The sequence below is a fragment of the Epinephelus fuscoguttatus genome, linkage group LG3 (genome assembly GCF_011397635.1).
Source record: "Epinephelus fuscoguttatus linkage group LG3, E.fuscoguttatus.final_Chr_v1".
In the NCBI taxonomy this organism is placed as follows: Eukaryota; Metazoa; Chordata; class Actinopteri; order Perciformes; family Serranidae; genus Epinephelus; species Epinephelus fuscoguttatus.
In genome coordinates this window covers 14,548,211-14,566,438 of record NC_064754.1, presented here as the reverse complement: position 1 = coordinate 14,566,438, position 18,228 = coordinate 14,548,211, and the positions used below count along the sequence as shown (strand labels likewise).

The 18,228-nt window shown below is 42.5% G+C and overlaps 2 protein-coding genes across 6 annotated transcripts in view; both read left to right on the top strand.

Annotated features, from left to right (window-relative positions):
• The window catches only part of LOC125886296 (zinc finger protein Aiolos-like), a 66,511-nt gene extending 52,985 nt beyond the window's left edge, over positions 1–13,526 (top strand). For 3 of the 5 annotated variants that reach the window (XM_049572379.1, XM_049572380.1, XM_049572381.1), the window contains 7 exons: positions 3,787–3,852; positions 4,204–4,314; positions 7,451–7,855; positions 9,900–10,067; positions 10,472–10,588; positions 11,468–11,578; positions 12,831–13,526. In XM_049572379.1, the coding sequence (XP_049428336.1) occupies positions 3,787–3,852; positions 4,204–4,314; positions 7,451–7,855; positions 9,900–10,067; positions 10,472–10,588; positions 11,468–11,578; positions 12,831–13,474 (1,622 nt within the window). In that variant the 3' untranslated portion in view covers positions 13,475–13,526. Of the gene's footprint in view, positions 1–522; positions 542–2,865; positions 2,939–3,786; positions 3,853–4,203; positions 4,315–7,450; positions 7,856–9,899; positions 10,068–10,471; positions 10,589–11,467; positions 11,579–12,830 lie in introns of those variants that run through there. The other 2 variants (XM_049572384.1, XM_049572382.1) reach the window with 2 other exon arrangements.
• A 3,926-nt stretch (positions 13,527–17,452) lies between these two features.
• The window catches only part of LOC125886294 (protein AF-17-like), a 29,616-nt gene continuing 28,840 nt past the window's right edge, over positions 17,453–18,228 (top strand). Inside the window, exon 1 of the mRNA XM_049572377.1 lies at positions 17,453–17,780. Within this exon, the coding sequence (XP_049428334.1) occupies positions 17,672–17,780 (109 nt within the window). The 5' untranslated portion in view covers positions 17,453–17,671. The remainder of the gene's footprint in view (positions 17,781–18,228) is intronic.

Sequence of the window (18,228 nt, the reverse complement as noted above, 5' to 3'; positions counted from 1 at the left end):
AGTCTGTGCTGCTGCCCCCCCCCCCTCATTATGTCTGCCCCCAGATCGCTCTTTCTCTCTCTTGCTACTAACTGGAGTGGGCAGCTATAAAAGGCAAATGGACAGTCTAACCCCCCCCCCCTCGTCTCTGCCGCCCTGCCCCCACCGGTCCCAAAAAAGCCTCCCACCAGTGGGATCGCAGGATAAGTTTTAACAACACTGCAAAGCGGGACAGTTTATTATACATGTGTGTGTTTCTCATCATGAAAGAGTCTGTAAATCAGCTTGTTACTTTGTTCTTGTTTGCCCGTGTGTGCAGATATGCCCTGCACTCAGCCTTAAAGGTTTTGAATCATGGCTTTTATTGGTCGACGTCTCTCTCTCTCTCTCTTTTTTTTTTTTCTTGTGTTCCTTTGCCTCCGTTTTGCCATGGAAACCCAGCATGTATTGTAATGCCTTTGTGAGTGTGCTTTCTTTCAGCTTTTTTCCTCCGCCTGGTAGCTGGTTGCCATAGGCGGGCCATGGGCCGGAGCCAAGCCTTACAAGGCCGTGCACCACTCAGGTGGGTGCCGCAGCGTGTGTTGTTAGTTACACGGCACCCAGATTCCTCATCCGTCCCTGCTCAGTATATGATCAGGAATTAATCAAGATATCAGTGGCCTTGCTGTGATACTGCCACTTTCTGCTTCGCAAGTTGAATACTTAAAAGAAAAAGTACATCTGGTCAGTTTGGAGTAAATAGCTCGACTGACTGTAATAACAATGTACTAAAGCAGTTAGTAGTTGGTGGAGTTGCTCGCTGGTTCTGCAAGAGAGCCAACAGTTTGATTACGTGTCATTTATGAGGTGTTTTACTATGAGTGTGTTTCAAGGATTCAAGGATTTATTGTTGTCATTATACAATACTGGATTGCACAATAAAGTGTGTGTGTGCGTGTTTGGGGGGTGCGGGGGGAACATTCAGGATGTTACTCAGAGGTTAGCAGTGGTTGGTAATTTTGTTTTGTAGATGTTTGCTGCTGAGTGTGTGTGACTGTAGTCACATAGTTCAACAATCTTTGAAGCAGACAAACAGAGCTACAACAGATGTGTTTACGTGTTTCAACCATTGTCTTTTAATTATTATTATTAGTTTTCGGGACTCTTTAAGCCTGTGAGGGGAAGGACAGATGGGGAATGATCTGTATCCAAAGTCTCTGGCCGGACATGAACTGGCAAAGGAGTCATTTATGCTGAGGGCATTGGGGACGTGTCACCATCCCTTTTTAAAAGCATAATTTGTTAAAAATCCTCTTAAAAAATAGCTTGCACCAAGAATGTCAGCCAACAAATGAGAACAGTTTGAGTGTTTTATTTGCACAATTAGAAAACATACCATGCAGTGAAAATAAAGAAGAAACAAATAATGTAAAAAACGTAAGCTTAAAAAAAAATCCCCCCCGAGCCTACTGTGTCTAAACTGACCCAAAAATGTGCAGCACTTATCATAACTTTAACAAATTCTTAACACATTAACAAGTTCTTCTTGTTTCCATTCTCTCCCTATGGACACAACAACACATGAGTTTTTCAAGTCCATGGGGTTTTCAATTAATTTAAATGAATTAATGCATCATTGATGTAAATAGGTGCCACATGCGCAAAGAGGTTACTTCCCCAAACAAAAGAGGATCATGTCTACATGTGACTCGGCAGGCATCGGCAGGCTACATGTGACTCGGCAGGCGTAACATTAAATGAGAAGTTTATCTACATGAGAATAAATACTTGGAAGCTATATAGAATGTCTGAGAGCCTGAGTGCATTATATTCCATTATATTCTTATTATGAAATGATGAATGTGGTGACATAAGACACTTGCACCATAAATTGGTGAATAAAAAACAACCAGAATGCAGGAAATAAAGTGTTAATTTTCAATATTTAATGGGGGAGGCCCCCCAGAGCTCCTGCTTTATATGAGCTGCCTCTAACGTTGAAATGAAACCTATACCCTTGGTAGTAGCCTTGGCTTGCCTTTTTTTATCCTGACCCACTGTAGTTACCTACTTTGACCTCTTAGCGATCCCTTTATTACACTGCCTAAAGTCGCATATGTTGAGGACCGAATAAAAGGAGGTTGATGTTTTTATCTGAGCCCTTGTGTCCCCACCAGTTTTCATGTTAAAGTGATGCCCTTGCAAACCGTTGACATTGCTGTTCATGCTTGGTACCTTAACCCAGAAGCCATCAGGGCACCCCATCATCCAGTGCTCCATAGCTCAGGCTGTAATTTTTCTATTTTTAAGCAGATTTTTTTGTCTTAATTTCCAGAGTTGGTGATTTTTAGCCCTTAAAAAATGCCTTAAGTTTAAAAAGTGGGTGTAGTTGTTAAAGTCAGAGTACCTTTGCACTCAACATGAACAAGAGCCAGATGTCATCAGAACTGGGCATGCAACACACCCGAATAGAAAATCCAAAGATGTGTTCAAGGAGCTACAGTACTATTTTGAAATGATTTTATTTTGTACCAGCTCTGGGGAGTGAAAAGTTAGAAATGGAAGCAGCTTTGTAGTTTGGCCACAAGATGGAGTGATAGCTCCTTAAATTGAAACAAGTCAGAAACCATGTGGACCGCCTGAATTGAGATAGAACCCATATTTAGGTCTTTGTTTCACTCATAATCGCACAGTGTTACAGACTCTATATGTTAAACTTTAGTAAAGGACCGTTTGTGTTATGATCATAGAAACTGTAAGGAGTAATCTTACTCAATTGTGTTGTTACTCTGCTGTATAAACGTGCGTTGGTCTTTGTTGCGCGACCTTTTTCAAAATAAGTTCCTGTTCCTTTAAGGGATAGCTCCAAAATTCACCGTAGTGACATTACGTATATTCCATATTCAGAGAAAGTCCAGTGGCGGAGTGTGGAATCTCCTACTGCGAGAGCAGTCTCCTCCGGGTGCTGAGCAAAAAGCAGGTCAGACCATTTCATCTTTACTCAGACTTACTGTAATCTAACAACAAACTATAAAACCAAAGAAGTAGATTGGGATTAATTCTAATTTGTAGACATGTGCTTCTCAATTTCATTTTGATCGTGTGAGAAAGTTTGTCATTGCTGTATTTTCCTCACTGAATATAATGTAAGAGTAGTTACAGCTCTGTGAATTATAAACACTTTTCTGCTACAGTATTTTATTCTTTTACAGAAACACTTATGATAAACATTTTTAAGTATTTGTATTAATTTTTATAAGTTCAATGGAGGCTGATATAAGGTGTCTAAAGTGGATTTTTAAAGCTTATGTCCTAATTCACTTTTAAACGACTAGTGTTGGAGTTTCACTGTCTGTTAGCACTGAAAGCTCTTTTACACTTGCTCCTATGTACAGACCTGGCAGGAAGTACATGTGCAGTGAACATTATCTCTTTCTCATAAGGCTAAATGTAGTGACAGGGTCGAGCAGTCAACCGTGGGCTTTTACTTCCATTTTTTTTTATTTTATAAACTTCTCTTTCTGCTGTCCAACCAACAGGAACAGTGAGATGCAGAGTGTTGTTTCTATTTCTTTACATGCTGTGTAGAGATAGTAAGGGGGATTTTTAATAGTCAAGAGTATTAAGAAAAGTTTATCAGTGTCAGTATGTCAAATAAAATGTCTTGAATGTGTGCAACAAACATTTTTAACAGTGTTAAAGTCTTCTCTCTCTTCATTGCTCTGTAAACCTGTCTAGTTCTGAAAGCGCCATGAGAAGTAATCTGAGTGGTTACACACATTTGGAAACTACCTCTCATTAAGCAAATATTGTAATTACTCTCCGCAGAACATTTTGTCATCATGAACAAAGATAAAGATCCTGAATTTAGCACCCCAGAGGGAGACGGGATGGGTGAGTGTCTGATTCCTTGTCTCTAGTGTGGAAGTGTATGTGATGAGCCTGCTCACATTTCTCCACAGCTGCCACCATCCAGGCGACCGCACTGCCTGAGCACACATGACTGTAGAGTACTGAAAGCTGTGTATGTGGAGGGGGTTTGTGCGGGCTGCAGTTGATAGCAGACCATAAGTTGTCCCTCAGCAGCAAGATGATGAAGTCTACCTGCACAGTTATTGTTCAAAAATTGATTTTAAGAGTTCATTATTCCAACGGAGAACTGTAGTTCACTGGTTTGAAGTTCCTCTAATGAAACAAAAAGTAACACAAAGTTATCTGCACATGCACAACGTGTCACTTTTTCAGACATTTGCAGTGGTGTTGCAGATGTGAAGCCACAGGAGGAGGAAGAACAGAGGGAAGACAAGTCATTCAGCGAGAATGGAATACAGTGTGCTGAAGGTGTGACAGATCCACGTACGTACCCCACCACCACACACAGATACCCCCACACACTCACACACACGCTTGACATCTTTCCATTACGCCTTACATTTTAGCCATCACGCCACGCTGCATCTTACTACCACTTCTTTTGTCCACGGACATTACGAACAGTTGGAGAAAGTGGGGGGGCGGTGTTACAATCCCTGGCATTCAGTGGTGGGTAGAGCACTGAAAATCTATCCTTAAGTTAAAGTACAGTTACTTTTATAAAAAAGAAATGACACAAGTATAAGTGTGAATTACTATTTTAGAAACCTATTCATGTATAAGTAAAAAAGTACCTTGTTCAAGTTCAAGTTACTCTCCATTTAAATATTTCAGGGTGTGCAGGGTGTCTCAATAAAGTAGAGCAGGTAGGCTAATCAGTCGAACAGGGATAGCCTCTACAACTGAGATATGAACAATCTCCCACTTTCTCTCATCTCTTCCTCTCCACCCATTTCTACCTTATCATAACATCAAAGGAAAATGTTGCATGAGAAATTAACACCTAATGTTGGGTAGCTAACTACATTTTCACCGACAGTATGTGCAACATACGTGAATGTGCTTGGGGAGGTGAGAAGACGAGTTTTTAAAGCGATCTCATTGTCTTTTGGGAGACGTGGCAAGCACTTCATCATGTAACCGTTGTCTTTTAGATTTGGCATAAAAAGTGTGACCAGATGTGGTGTTGTTGTTGTTCATGGTTTTTCTCCGTCATCATTGCATTGTGGTCAAAAGACAGGTGGTGTTTCTGTTTCTTCTGGGCAGATGGAAACTTGCATCTGCAGATGAGGTGCTCCTCAAGCCCCCAACCCCTACACTCAGTCCCCACATGTAGAGCAGACTAATTCTAACAAAGGTATTAATGGCAAATGTAATGAAGTAAAAAGTAGATTACCGAAGCAAAAATGTCAAGAGTTGGCGTAAAGTTTATAAAAATGAACATTAAGAGTACTCAATCCTTAAAAAAATACTTTTTTTATCCATGTGAATTACTTGTAATGTGTTACTGCCCACCCTAGTTGAGATTTAATACAGTTAAATGCTGCTGTTTGGAAAAAATGTCAAGTCTAACAAAGTAACTAAAATGCTGTTCTTGTCTTTGGTGCGGCCACTGTGCATTGCTGTGCTTATGTCAAGGGTTTTTCTCAACTCATAGGAACAAGAAAGGGAGTTTACTCTTTGATTTCAGTGAAATATGATTAAAAACTAAACTAGATGAAATTAAATATTATCAACTAGGAAAAGAGATTTTATATTATGGGAGAGCTCTTGAAGTTGGAGCCATTTGGATGTCATTCAGCTGATGAGACATCATGAAGGTCTTGGTTGCTCTCATACTCCTGGAGTAGCCTCTTTTTTTGGGTCTCCTGCACTGATGCTCATCATCATGTTTCATTCAGTGCAAAGTCATCAGTAAATAATTCTCAGAATTTGATTTCCTCTGCTTTCAACACTGTTCAGATGGAGTAAGAGCGGCAACATAAGTGCCAGGTCAACATCAGTCTGGTTTTGTTCTTCACTGCTGCATCATGTACTGTGCGATAAAGCTTACATCTTAATTATATAATATGGTATGTGAACATTGTTGGTAGGAGTGTTGCAACATTCTGGTATTGCTCCTTTTAATTCATTTCTGTTTTTTTTTCTTTCTTTCCATTCTTGCTTTGTCTCCCTCCCCCAACGCCATTTGGTCGCCTTAATTGCTCTTTTTTGTGTGATTCTGTGCAGTTATGGTTACAGATTCTCTCTTCACCTCTCTACACTTGTATTTCGAGTGTAATTGCCAAAATAAAGAGACAAAATAAGCAAAGTAAAAGATTAATTTCATAGCTTTTTTTCCCAATTTTATGTAGATATCGCAATAATATCGTTGTCGTGAACACTTTTGGCCACAATAATCATGCAGTGAGTATCTGGGCTATTTCTTCATACTTAACCTCACACCAAGCATCTGTCACATTTCTAAATGGTGACCACCTTGTTTCACACATGATATTTTAAGTACATAAATGTTTTCTCTCAGACTTGGTGGCGTTCGTCCCTTATTTTGTCACTTAAAAAAAAAAGATGGTGTTACAGTCAGCTCTCCTGTTTATTTCTGACTGCCACCCATCTGCCCCGCTGGGTGCACTTCCTAAAGCTTTGCTCTGCGTCTGATGCAGAGCCTGCGGTTCACTGCTCTGAGACCCTGGACTCTATATCGGGCCTCTCGGAGCTCTGTGCGTGCAAAGTTTCCATAGCACCTCTGAGCGCTTTCCACAATACAAGGCGCTGCTCTTTAGCTCATCACCAGCCACCGCCAAGACCACAGTGTGGTTTCTGGATGGAACTGAAGTACGCAGAGGGTTCGTTGACACTTAGCAAGAGGCTAGGTGAGAGGTCCTGTAAACCCAGGCCTCGCACGGGACTTTGCGTGTTAATCGTTGCGGTGTTGAGTAATTGATATCCTGTGTGGTGTGGAAGTGGAAGTTTGACCTGTGGGGTGGGGGGTGGGGACAAGGGGCTAAGAAAATGGTCAAAGAAAATCTTGGATATGATTACAAGAACTAGAATTAGTGCTCTGCTGCCTGGTGGAGGAAATTAGGGAGGACCTTTGGTGCAGATTAATGCTGAATTTGCAGCATTTGTAACAAACAGTCAATCTGAAATCTCTTTTTAAAAGCAGACGAGGAATTGGTGTTGTCTGTATGAGGCCCCTGCTGCCTCTCTCTCCTGCCCTGGTTCTAGTTTCTGTGTATTCAGAGGAAATGCCTTCCCCCTTATCTTGAGCACACATCTTCTGAATCTCTTTGTGACACTTTTTATCGGCCCAAATTGAGCTACCCACACTTTGGAGATGTGCTAGTGCTAATATCAAAACATCAACTATAAATACAAATGTAGAAGTGACAGCGTCTCACATTCTGCTTGGAGTGGAGTCTCAGGTTTTTTTAGTGCCTTATTTGGAAGTGAAGACACATATGTACTGGTGTGTGTGTGTGTTACACATCTCTCCATATGTCTTATCTCTGTAAATGGCTGCTTTTTTTATCGCATGTATCGGTCACTTTATGTGTGTTTACATCAAATGTCACTCCAAATATAATCTTTGCTTCTCCCATGCTTCCTCCTTGCTTAGATATGATAAAGACGGAGGCAGAGGAGATGGAAGATAACGAGCAGTACCCCGAGGCTGAAAAAGAAAGAGAGATTGTGCTAAAAGAGGAAGCAGAAGGGGCAAGTGAGGATGGCACGGAGGAAGGATTTGACGAGGAGAGGATAGAGGAGGACGACGAGGACGGGGACGAAGAAGGAGATGCGCTGAACGAGCCGCAGGACCTGTCACTGGTGGACTGCTCGCGTTACGACAGCGCCGCCCTGCCAGACGCCCACACAGCAGCAGCGGTGGCGGGTGCAGAAGGGACCTTTGCGCCTGGAGCTGTGGCCCCCCGCATCCAGGCGACAGGCAAGCTCAACTGTGACATCTGTGGCCTGTCCTGCGTCAGCATCAACGTACTGCTGGTGCACAAGCGCAGCCACACGGGTAAGCACAGGAACACAGCCAGAGCACCTGACCTCAAACACAGCTGTTGCGCAATCATCACTATGTCGATAACATTGGAAGATAGCGCCTTGTATTGACTAGGTCAAGATGTTTGATTGAGTAACTACAATTAGGAAAACATAAGTCTGCATCATACATGACGCATGTGTCATAACCAGTGCTGCAGCAACAGCAAGAGGTTGTGAAATACCCTCTGTTGTCGTTGTTTAAATATGAAGCACATGCAATAACTTGATTTGTAAACAGATAGGTCAACACATCATGGTGTGTCTACAGTCATTATTTTTCCACTAATTATGCAATTCCTGAAATAACTCACTTATTTATATGATGCATGCTAAGAGCAGAGTCACACTGGAAAATAATGTTCACATCGGCGCACATTTTCTTTTCTTTTTTTTCTATCCCAGGGGCGTAATTTACACTTCACACTTCTTTTAAACTTTTAAAAGTAGCAACAGTATCTGTTATAGTGAGTGTCAAGTTACAACGTGGTAAGAGGAGATACATTTTGAAATCCTGAGCTGCATAGCATTAAATAGTTGTAATATACTTTTTCATATATCTCCAAGTATAAAGGAGATTAAAACAGTTGATTTGGTTACACTTTATTTCGATAGTCTGCCAACAGAAGGTGTGTGCAGTATTTGTAACATTTCAAGAGTTTAATAGTTGAGTTTCAACAATTTTGCTTTATTCTGCAGATGTTTATCTGTGGAGTAAATGCGGAAGTTCATGAACAATACTTACGCAGCATAGGTTGAATGAACAGTTGAGAATATGTAATGAATTATCACATATACTCTAAAGATAAACATCTTCAGAATAAAGCGAAACAGTTCAACAGTTGTTGAATCTCCACGAAGATGCTGTTAAAATTCTTCGAATACTGTATAAACTATCTGGGTGAACTATCCAAATAAAGTGTTACTGTTAATGTTTGCATAGTTTGTTACATATTAACATGAAAAATGTACCTTTATTTTTTATGGACAAAGTTTCTTAATCAATGTGGTGTCCAAACCGTACCAACATACCATCTTATGTGAAGTTAAAGTAATCTTCTCTTAAGTCCGCAGGCTTCAGTTTACAATCTGCGTGCGCTAAGTGTGTCCCACCCACCTTTAAAATTAAAATTCCACCCCTGTTCTATCTGTATGTAGTCGTATTTGTCGCTGTGGAGACATACAGAGCTGCTTCTGCACACATCATCATTTATTAGCAGAAAACTGTACTCATCATTCTACTGAGGAGCAGAGTTGACTAGTAGAGTAATGCCGCCTTCAGATGGAACTCATGAGGCTGTGTTTTCGACATGGGAAGTCAAGTGCACAGTGAGTTTGGCATTTGTGTGGTTTGAGTCGTGAGAACGTCGTTTCTAGGTTTCTGACAATCAACGTGGATGTTGCCTTGTTCCCTTTTTGAAGATGGTGAATGATTTGGTGTTTTTCGCAACTCACTGTTAAAGTGGGGACATGAGAAGGGTCGACAGCTAGAGTAAATCATTCAAAAACAGTTTATTTCTCAGAAAAATTCCCACTTAAGAGGTTGTGAACACCAAATTAATGCGTTTTTCAACAGTCGTATACAGTCGAACAAATCAACCCAACACAGACTCCGCAGTATCAGATAATTTACAATAAACCAACTTTAACATGAAATTAAAAAAATGTTGTATGATCAATACATGAAAAGGCAAATGTCATGTTCAGGGTTCCCAATGGAAAGAAAGAAGAAAGAAAGACATCTAAATCTCTAAATCTCAATTTTCATCCCTGGAACAAATGTAACTCTGATGTGCATCAATATGTGATGTTTTGTTTGGTATATACAGTAAGTGTATTACAATAATTATCATTTGGAGTACATATAGATCTGTCAATGTGCTTATACGTTGTGAAAGGTCATGTAAATTTTGTTAAGGGTCCTTGAAAGGTCAGGGAAAAGCTTACAATTTTTTCTATGAAAATGTGTGTGTGTTAAACTACAGGATTGTTTTTCATGGTGTGTTTAACTCCCCCAGGTGAGAGGCCATTCCACTGCACGCAGTGTGGGGCCTCCTTTACCCAGAAGGGAAATCTGCTGCGCCACATCAAACTGCATTCCGGGGAGAAGCCTTTCAAATGCCCCATGTGCAGCTACGCCTGTCGTCGACGCGATGCTCTGAGCGGGCACCTGCGCACCCATTCTGGTACCAGCCAGCCACACATTTGCTCACATGCACTGATACTGTATGCACCTGTGTACAGTAACATGTTGGTTGGTTTCTCACTCCCTCTTGTTGGTTTCTCACTCCTTTTGAATCTTAACACACAAGGTCTGCTGAGCCTGCACTGCTTTTCCAGTAACACCCTGCCATGCACTCTCACACGGTTACACACATCACATAATGACATCTTACTCATTTACCCCTGGAAACTTACTCACTTTCAGTTCACGTGTTTTACCTGCAGGCACACCGCACCACACAGCCTGTAATGTGTGCATCATCAGTTTTGTATGAAACCACTTGCTTAAGGAAATAATACAGGCTGTACCTGCTAGATGGTGTTGATGTTTAATGTGTTGGTGATTAACTGAAACTTCTGCTCACAGTAGAGAAACCCTTCAAGTGCAACCACTGCAGTCGCAGCTACAAGCAGCGAAGCTCCCTCGAAGAGCACAGAGAGAGGTGCCATGTGTACATTCAGAGCAAAGGTCCCGCTGACAGAGGTGAGCACAGAGTGAGCATTCGTCTCAACGCCACTTTCTGACACTCGCTTCATCAGCAACATCTTTGAAACACGTTTTCACAGTACATGCAAACTCACACTTCACACTTATAATGTGATCAGACCGCTGCACAGTCTACATAAACTCATTTGTACATAAGGAGCACACAATTAAAGCTGTTATTGCAAACAGATCCTGTTTTTATAGCCTCATTAAATTAATGAGCTTACAGCAGTTACCCCATCATTACAGCTAAATAGGTTATGGCTGCTGTGGTGTGCAGGCACAGCGTATGAAGACCGCTTCTAATGTCGGCATATGAAGACCGCTTCTAATGTCTGCAGCGGCAAAGGGGAAGCCAAGTATGTAGGGCAAATGTCTCAGCCCAGACACTCAACACACACACACACACACACACACACACACACACACACACACCTCTATTTCTATAACCTCCCCCCCAAAAATGGCTTTACGCACTGACAGGACAGTTGCACAGTTGCAACACACAGACAATGCTCCGCTTGTGTGGTCACCAAATGTCGTAAGTTTATGCCTGATAGTGCCGTAGTGGTGAGGAAGTACATCCTCATCCTGTGGTCTCCCCTCCTGCACTGGTGAAGTCAAACCCCACCAGGAAGTGAGGTCAAAGGAGGTTCTGATCTCAAATTAATATCTTGTTCCTCCCAGTTTGACTCAGCTGTGAGCAGCTGGTGTGTTTTGCAGGATTTTTTTTTTTTTTGTTAACTTCACTTCATAAGCTTAAAAGCTTTGACAGGTGGACAGCTGCTCTCCTTTTACTTGTGATACTTTTTTGGTCGTGAAGAGATCTTCATTTCCTTGTTGCACTTATTCTCTCACGCACTTGCTGTCACACAGAGGACGGCCAGACATCCAGGACTCAGATGGGCACTGAGCGTGCACTGCTGCTCGACAGGCTCGCCAACAACGTAGCCAAACGGAAGAGCTCGATGCCACAGAAGTTTACTGGTAAGAGCAGCGGCGCAGACTTGAACGAGATGAGTGAAGGCGCTGACCTCAAGCAGATGAAAGAGACTTGTGTTGTAGTTTTAAAGCAGCTTTTTGCATTACTTCAGATTTACACAAAAGATTAAGAATGCCTGCATTTTGTTAATTTGATTATTTTGCTACCTTAGTGGCTTCTGACTATTTTGTGCAGCTATAATATGCTATGCTCTGTTTACATGTGCTTTCTGCTTTATATCATACTGAAGTTATGTTAATGGTTCCCTGCCGTCTATCTAAGCTACTTGTTTGTCTGTCTGTTTGTCTTTGCTGGCCTCCATCTCTTGCCAAACAGGAATTGAGGGCAGAGTACCTGCCTCATACCTGCACACACCCAAGAGTGGTCGCCACTGTCCTAAATTCTCTGCGAGAATTGTGTCATAGGTGGGTATTGGTAACCATGCATGGTTAATAAATGGATACATGTGAAAAAAAAAAGAGAGAGAGAGAAAGAGAGAAAAACATGTACTTGAAACTCCATTTAATTACTTTGTGTGGTTTGATAATTTGCTTGAGTGATAAATGATCAAAAGATAGCGGTTTCAGTAAATGGCTGACTTTAAGGCCCTACACACACAATGTTTTTCAATAGTTGGCTCTCACCTCTCTGGTTAGGCCTAACATTGGGTTGTAGTTTCGTAATCAACCCTCAACCCTGCTCGCAAACGAGGGTGTATTGGCAAAAAAAAACAAAAAAAAACCTCCATCTCTATCAGCTCGACAAATGAAGTGAGATCTTTCAATATGACAACCACAGGGGGAAAAGAGAAGTAACCACAGAGAGAGAGAACAGGCGGGAGGCGAGAAACGTGAGCAGGTGCCTCTGTCTATACTCCTGCGTTGCAGCTGCAGTAGAGGCCTTCGTCTGCGTCGTCTGCTTCCTCTCAGCCCTCTGTCCTCTCATGCCTCTAAGCTCAACTGCTGGCTCAGGATGCTTTAAAGCTTCTTCTGTCCTGTGAACCTGGCATGTTCCAGTTCACTGTGTAAGTTCTGTTTTGTGTTGCCCTGCTGGGGGTGCACGTTTTTCTCATTGCCTCTACTCAACACCAAAGTGAGGACCCCTTAGGATCTCTATTAGATCTTCTTCCATCTGTAAGCAATAACTGTTTTAACTGCTGCTTGTTGCCTGTGGTATTTCTCTGGTCTGGATCAAATATGTGAAACCCCTTCCTGCAGAGTGTTGAATGCTCTCTCTTCTCATGCGTTCTTGGTGTAGGCGACAACGGTGTCTGCCTGGACCTGAGCTTTAACAGGGAGCTGGTCTACCGGACAGACATCAAGGAGCCTCCGCCAGCCTCCCCAGAGCCCAACACCCATCCACATCAGCAACAAACCATCGTCCCAGGGCCAGACGGCGACCCAGCCCCCTCTCGCAGGCCCTATCCCATCCAGTTAACCCGTAACGACATCAACCCCATGGGCCTCACTAACGGCCACAAGATGGGCATGCCAATGCTGGGCCTCCCTCACACCGCCCAGCCGCCCCCTGGTATGGACTCGTTCCACACTGACAGCTCCCAGATGTCCCAGCCTGTCATGTACAACTTAGGGCACCTGCTGGGCGGGCTGAACCATCAGAACGGCATCCCTCACCCACATGCCCAGCCCGTCCCCTTGTCACTGCTGGAGGCTTTACGGGTGGTGCGGGCCGACGGGGAGGGCGGGGCGCTGCCAGGGGCGGTGTACTCCTGCGGCCACTGCAGGGTGATCTTCCTGGACTATGTCATGTTCACGATCCACATGGGGTGCCACGGCTTCCGCGACCCACTTGAGTGCAACGTTTGCGGCCACCGCAGCCGGGACCGTTACGAGTTCTCTTCCCACATAGCCCGCGGCGAGCACCGCCTGGAACTGAAGTAGCTTTCATTCATGCTTACACACACACACACACACACACACACACACAGAGACAAATGCTCAGACAGATAACTCTGTATGAGCACACACATACACAGATTTACTCATATAAGTAGCTGGTGGTATCAGAAATGAAAGCATGAAGTAGCAGCTATCTCTCTCTCTGTCTGTCCTTTATGTATGAGTGTGTGTATGTGTGTGTGTGTGTGTATGTGAGAGAAGGAGAGATTGAGAGAGACGTTAGGAGGAGTGTGACGTGTATCAGAGTGTTTTTAGTCATACCGTACTCATCTGAAAAGATGGCCTGTAAAGAGTTTATGCGGGAGTAATTCTACTTCCTCTCCATCCCTGCTGTAGCAACTGTTTATATCATATATGCCACATTTACTCTCAAATGTTCAACAAAGTAGCAAATATGAATGCATTTATTGTGTATCTGCTGTTGTTTCTTCATTCTTGTTCTTTGTGTAAAGGTGTAAAAATAAAAGATAACCTCTCTCTTCCATCATCACACATATTAGACTTGCACCTTGTCAAGAGAAGTTCAGCTTCTGTTAAAAACACTTGCCAATTCAAGAGTGCAGAAAAAAAGATCCTATTATCTACAAGGTCACATGTCTCCCTTTTAGGCTGTGGTTTTGAGAGAAGTGCAGTTCACGGCTTCAAAGGACATCACTTCGCTCTGCACCATGTGTTGGTTTCTCACTCCTGAATATTATATACGCAAGTTAGAAATGGCTCACAGTTTTGCAGAGACGTTTTAGTCATACAGAATAGAGGCCTATATATATATAGAAAGCACAGATAAGTCTGTCTAAGGAGGACAGAGGTAAGGGGGATGTAGAAGTCAGAGTAGGTCTAAATTAAATGTTAGGTACGTCTGAACACCTAAAGATACTCTGAAAGCATGTTAAAGCTGTTATGTTACATCACATCAGCAACAAAGAGGACGAGCCACTGCAGGATCTAAAATTGGTGTGATGTGAAAATGATCAAATGGCGGTAAAATGTGAAATGACACTTCTTTTTGTGATGGATTGTCTCCTAATTTCATCATGGGATTTAGACATCTCCGTTTCTTCCCCGGATGCTGAGGAAATAAATGTTAGTGTAGCTTAAATCTCCTCACACCCGCATCCATCTGCTGGACGAAGTGTGGTACTGCATGACAGTGACTTGTGCATCGCTCCACAGCAGTAGGTCCCAAAGTGGTTTAATAGGAGTTTGTAAAAATGGAGTCGGGGGTCCCAAACTAGATGAATAGCTTTGTGTATTTATTCCTTCTTCAACTGGAGGGAAGCTCAATGAGAGAATGAGCAGAACTGATTTTAATCAATAGTTTCACTCTTCCCACCTCGCTCTCACTTCACCCACAGAGTAGATAGTAATAAATGTCTGCCAGTAAAACTCCACATATGGGAATTTATCTGTGTGAGTGTAACATTTATGCTCATATGGTTTGTGGGAATTTATGAAATGACAAACTTTAGGAGCCGCCCCTGACAGCTATATCAGTGTCTTCTGGGGAAGTGTAGGCTCCGACTAGCCACTAAGTCAGTGTCTAGGCTGTGGTGTGCATATGAATTTTGATGTATATCGCCCACATGTCAGCAGAGGGACTCAGTCACGCCTTGCTGCCCTCAGACCAGAACAGGGTGTTAGCTTCATCCAGCTGCCACGGCGCTATCTCTTCTCTCCATCAGTGCCAGTTCCCTTTTTTCTCTCTTTGGGTTTGAAGAGAAGTGACACTTGTGAGACAAAACTGTCACTGTAGCTTCATGTCCATACGTCAGATTAAAAAGCCCAGTCATCCATTTCAAAAAAAACAACCAGGCTGCTTCTCTTTTTCCAATTAGAATAGGTCGACTTCGGGGTATTTTTCTTCTGAGTAGTTTGTTGAGTAAGAGTGTTTGCATGCAGAAAGCTAAAATTGAAATCAGGGTGGTTTGTGGTGATGTAGGAGGATAAGAAACAACCTAAGGACTCATGGAGGATATTTTTGACACAGCAGCTTTGAATGTAATAGAACCATGTAGGGGAAAGGGAATTAGTTTAGCCTCTAGAAAGCTTTGCTTCTGCCAAAACTCAGTGTCTGAAGTCCCATTTCCACCATAAAACTGGCCCACCAGACAGAGTTTACTCAGCCAGTCACAGACAGGAGTCATAAAGCAACAATGACGCAAGTCCAGTCAAAATGAGTCTTCTGGTGACATCTGCTGACTGAATCATAGGAGTCAATTGGACAGCCAAAAATTGAAATGAAATCCATGCTGATGTACTTTAACTGGAGCAACAACACACTGGACACATGGGCAGATGATGAGACAATGGGCCCCTGGGCACAGACATGTGACAGGCCCTACCACCTCTCCTAGGTTTGGAAACAAACAGACTGTGGGATTGTGCCTCTTTCTGTATATTTTGTGTCTCCTCATGTATCTGTTTTGGTCCTTTTCTGTCACCTTGTAGTCATTTTGTGTTCCTTTTTGGTTGATTTGCCCATTTTATAGCAATCATGTGTCTCTTTGAGGTAATTTTGGGCCGTTGGGTGATTTTTTTTTTAGGTTATTTTGTGTCTTTCTTGGTTGTTTTGTATCTATTTAAAATAATTTTGTGTCTCTTTGGTTGTTTTGCCCCTTTCTATAGTTATGTTGTGTCTCAGGAATTTTTTTTAAAGTTATTTTGTGTCTTTTATGGCTGTTTTATATCTCTTTTTGGTTGTTTTGCCCCTTTTGTAGTTATTTTCAGTCACTGTGGTTATTTTGAGGCTTTTTATTTTGTGTCTCTTTGAAGTAATTTTGTTTTATGTCTATTTGTAATAATTTTGTGTCTTGTTTTGTCCATTTTGTAGTTATTTAAGTCTTTCTGAGATCATTTTGTGTTATTTTTGTCATTTAAAAAAATATGTTTTTGTTGTTTTCCCCCTTTTTATAATTATTTGGTGACTGTAGTCATTTTGTGTTTCTTTGAGGTCATTTTGTGTTTTTTTGGTTATTATGTATCTCTTTTTAATCATTTTGCCCCTTTTTTAATGGTTATTTTGTGTCTTCGTACTTGTTTTGTGTCTGTTTGAGGTCATTTTGTGTTGTTTTTTTAAGGTAATTTTGTCCTTTTGGGTCTTTTTATTTCTTTGGAATCATTTTGTGCCCCTTTTTGGATGATTTGCCCCTTTTTGTAGTGATACTGAGTTTCTTTGAGATTATTTTGTGTACTTTTTGATAATTATTTGTCTTTTTGTGATTGTTTTACATTCTTCTGTGACCTTTTTTTTTTATCTTATCCTTGCTGGTACCTGTTAAATTGGACGACACTTGGGAGGTGAAGAAACTTTGGGCCCCTTGGCCTGTGCATGGTAGGCCTGTTCAGAAATCCATCCACGACTGGACACTGACCTTAAGAGCCAACAAGAAATCAAATAAAGTTTGAGTGATTAAACCTCAGTCCGTCGGACAACCTGTAATTTGAATGATACATCTATTTGATTTTTATTGTTTTGGCTGCAACCAGGTAGAGTTTAGTCTACAAATATAAAATACAGATGCAGACAGCTGTCTTCAAAAACGGAATAAATCAGAAGTCAAATGAAATGTTAAGGCAATAATTTACACATAGGTGTTTCATTCACATTGGGGATGTTTTTCATTTCAGGCCAGGACACTGGATGGTGAAATAGCTTGTAATTGTTGCCTTGTTGTTCCGAGCACAGCCTGAAGATGGCGCTATTGAAACAGACTTGATAGAGAAAAGAGTGCAGCCAGCGGTTTTGACTGATTGATCCACATGTTTTACTGATCTAATTTATAACCCTCCTCAGCAGATGAGCAGACCTCAGACACCATGTTGACACATTTATAGGAATATTAAAATATTAAAATGTCTGAAAACAGTCGGTGAAAAAGCGGTTGGTGTTGGAAATAACAATAACTTGCTACCTTTGCTACTGCTACCTTGGCTATATCTGAGCATGCGCACTGCATCGGCTCTATGGGGACGAGGAGGACATCACGGAAAAAACGTAGCAGCAGCACCACAAACCCCACGCCGAGATTTCGTCTCTCCGCTGTGCTAAAAGTGCGCGACGCAAGCGGCCCACGACTATGCCCGGTGCGGCGTTAAAGTGCGGGACGACCACTTGACAGGCCTGGGCGAGGTCTGAGCCATTGCCGGGAGGGGAAATACATTTCTTCGTATGGGAGCAGCATGCGGGAAATGGTTGGAGGTTGCTGCGTGTGTTCCGACGAGCGAGGCTGGGCAGAGAACCCCCTGGTTTACTGTGATGGACACGGCTGCAGCGTCGCCGTCCACCAAGGTAACATTAGCCGCTGTTAGCGTGTAATTACCGGGCAGCTGTGGCGGCTGAGCCGGCGGCTGGAGGCAGCCAGAGGTGCTGGTAGGTCGGTAGGTTTCTGGGTAGGTCTGTCTACGTGCGTGTTTGTGTATGTGGGAGGGGTAGGTAGGCGTGCTGTTTGTTGTTTCCTCTCCGCACACATGATTAAACACACAGGGCCAAGCGGAGTGACACCGAGCCTGGATGGCGCCTTGATGGCACTTCAGGTCCGTGCGTGTGTCTGTATGTGTGTGTGCTTGTCTGGATTCACGACAGACTGCAAGAGGCGTGTTTTGCGACAAAACAGCCCCGGCAAGGCCCGCCGGTTTGGACATTATGTTACCTTGTGTCCACTTGCTTTGTTGCCCTAATGAGACAACAAGGAGAGCAGTTAACTTATTACAGGGTCATATTTCAGAGCAGTGACCGA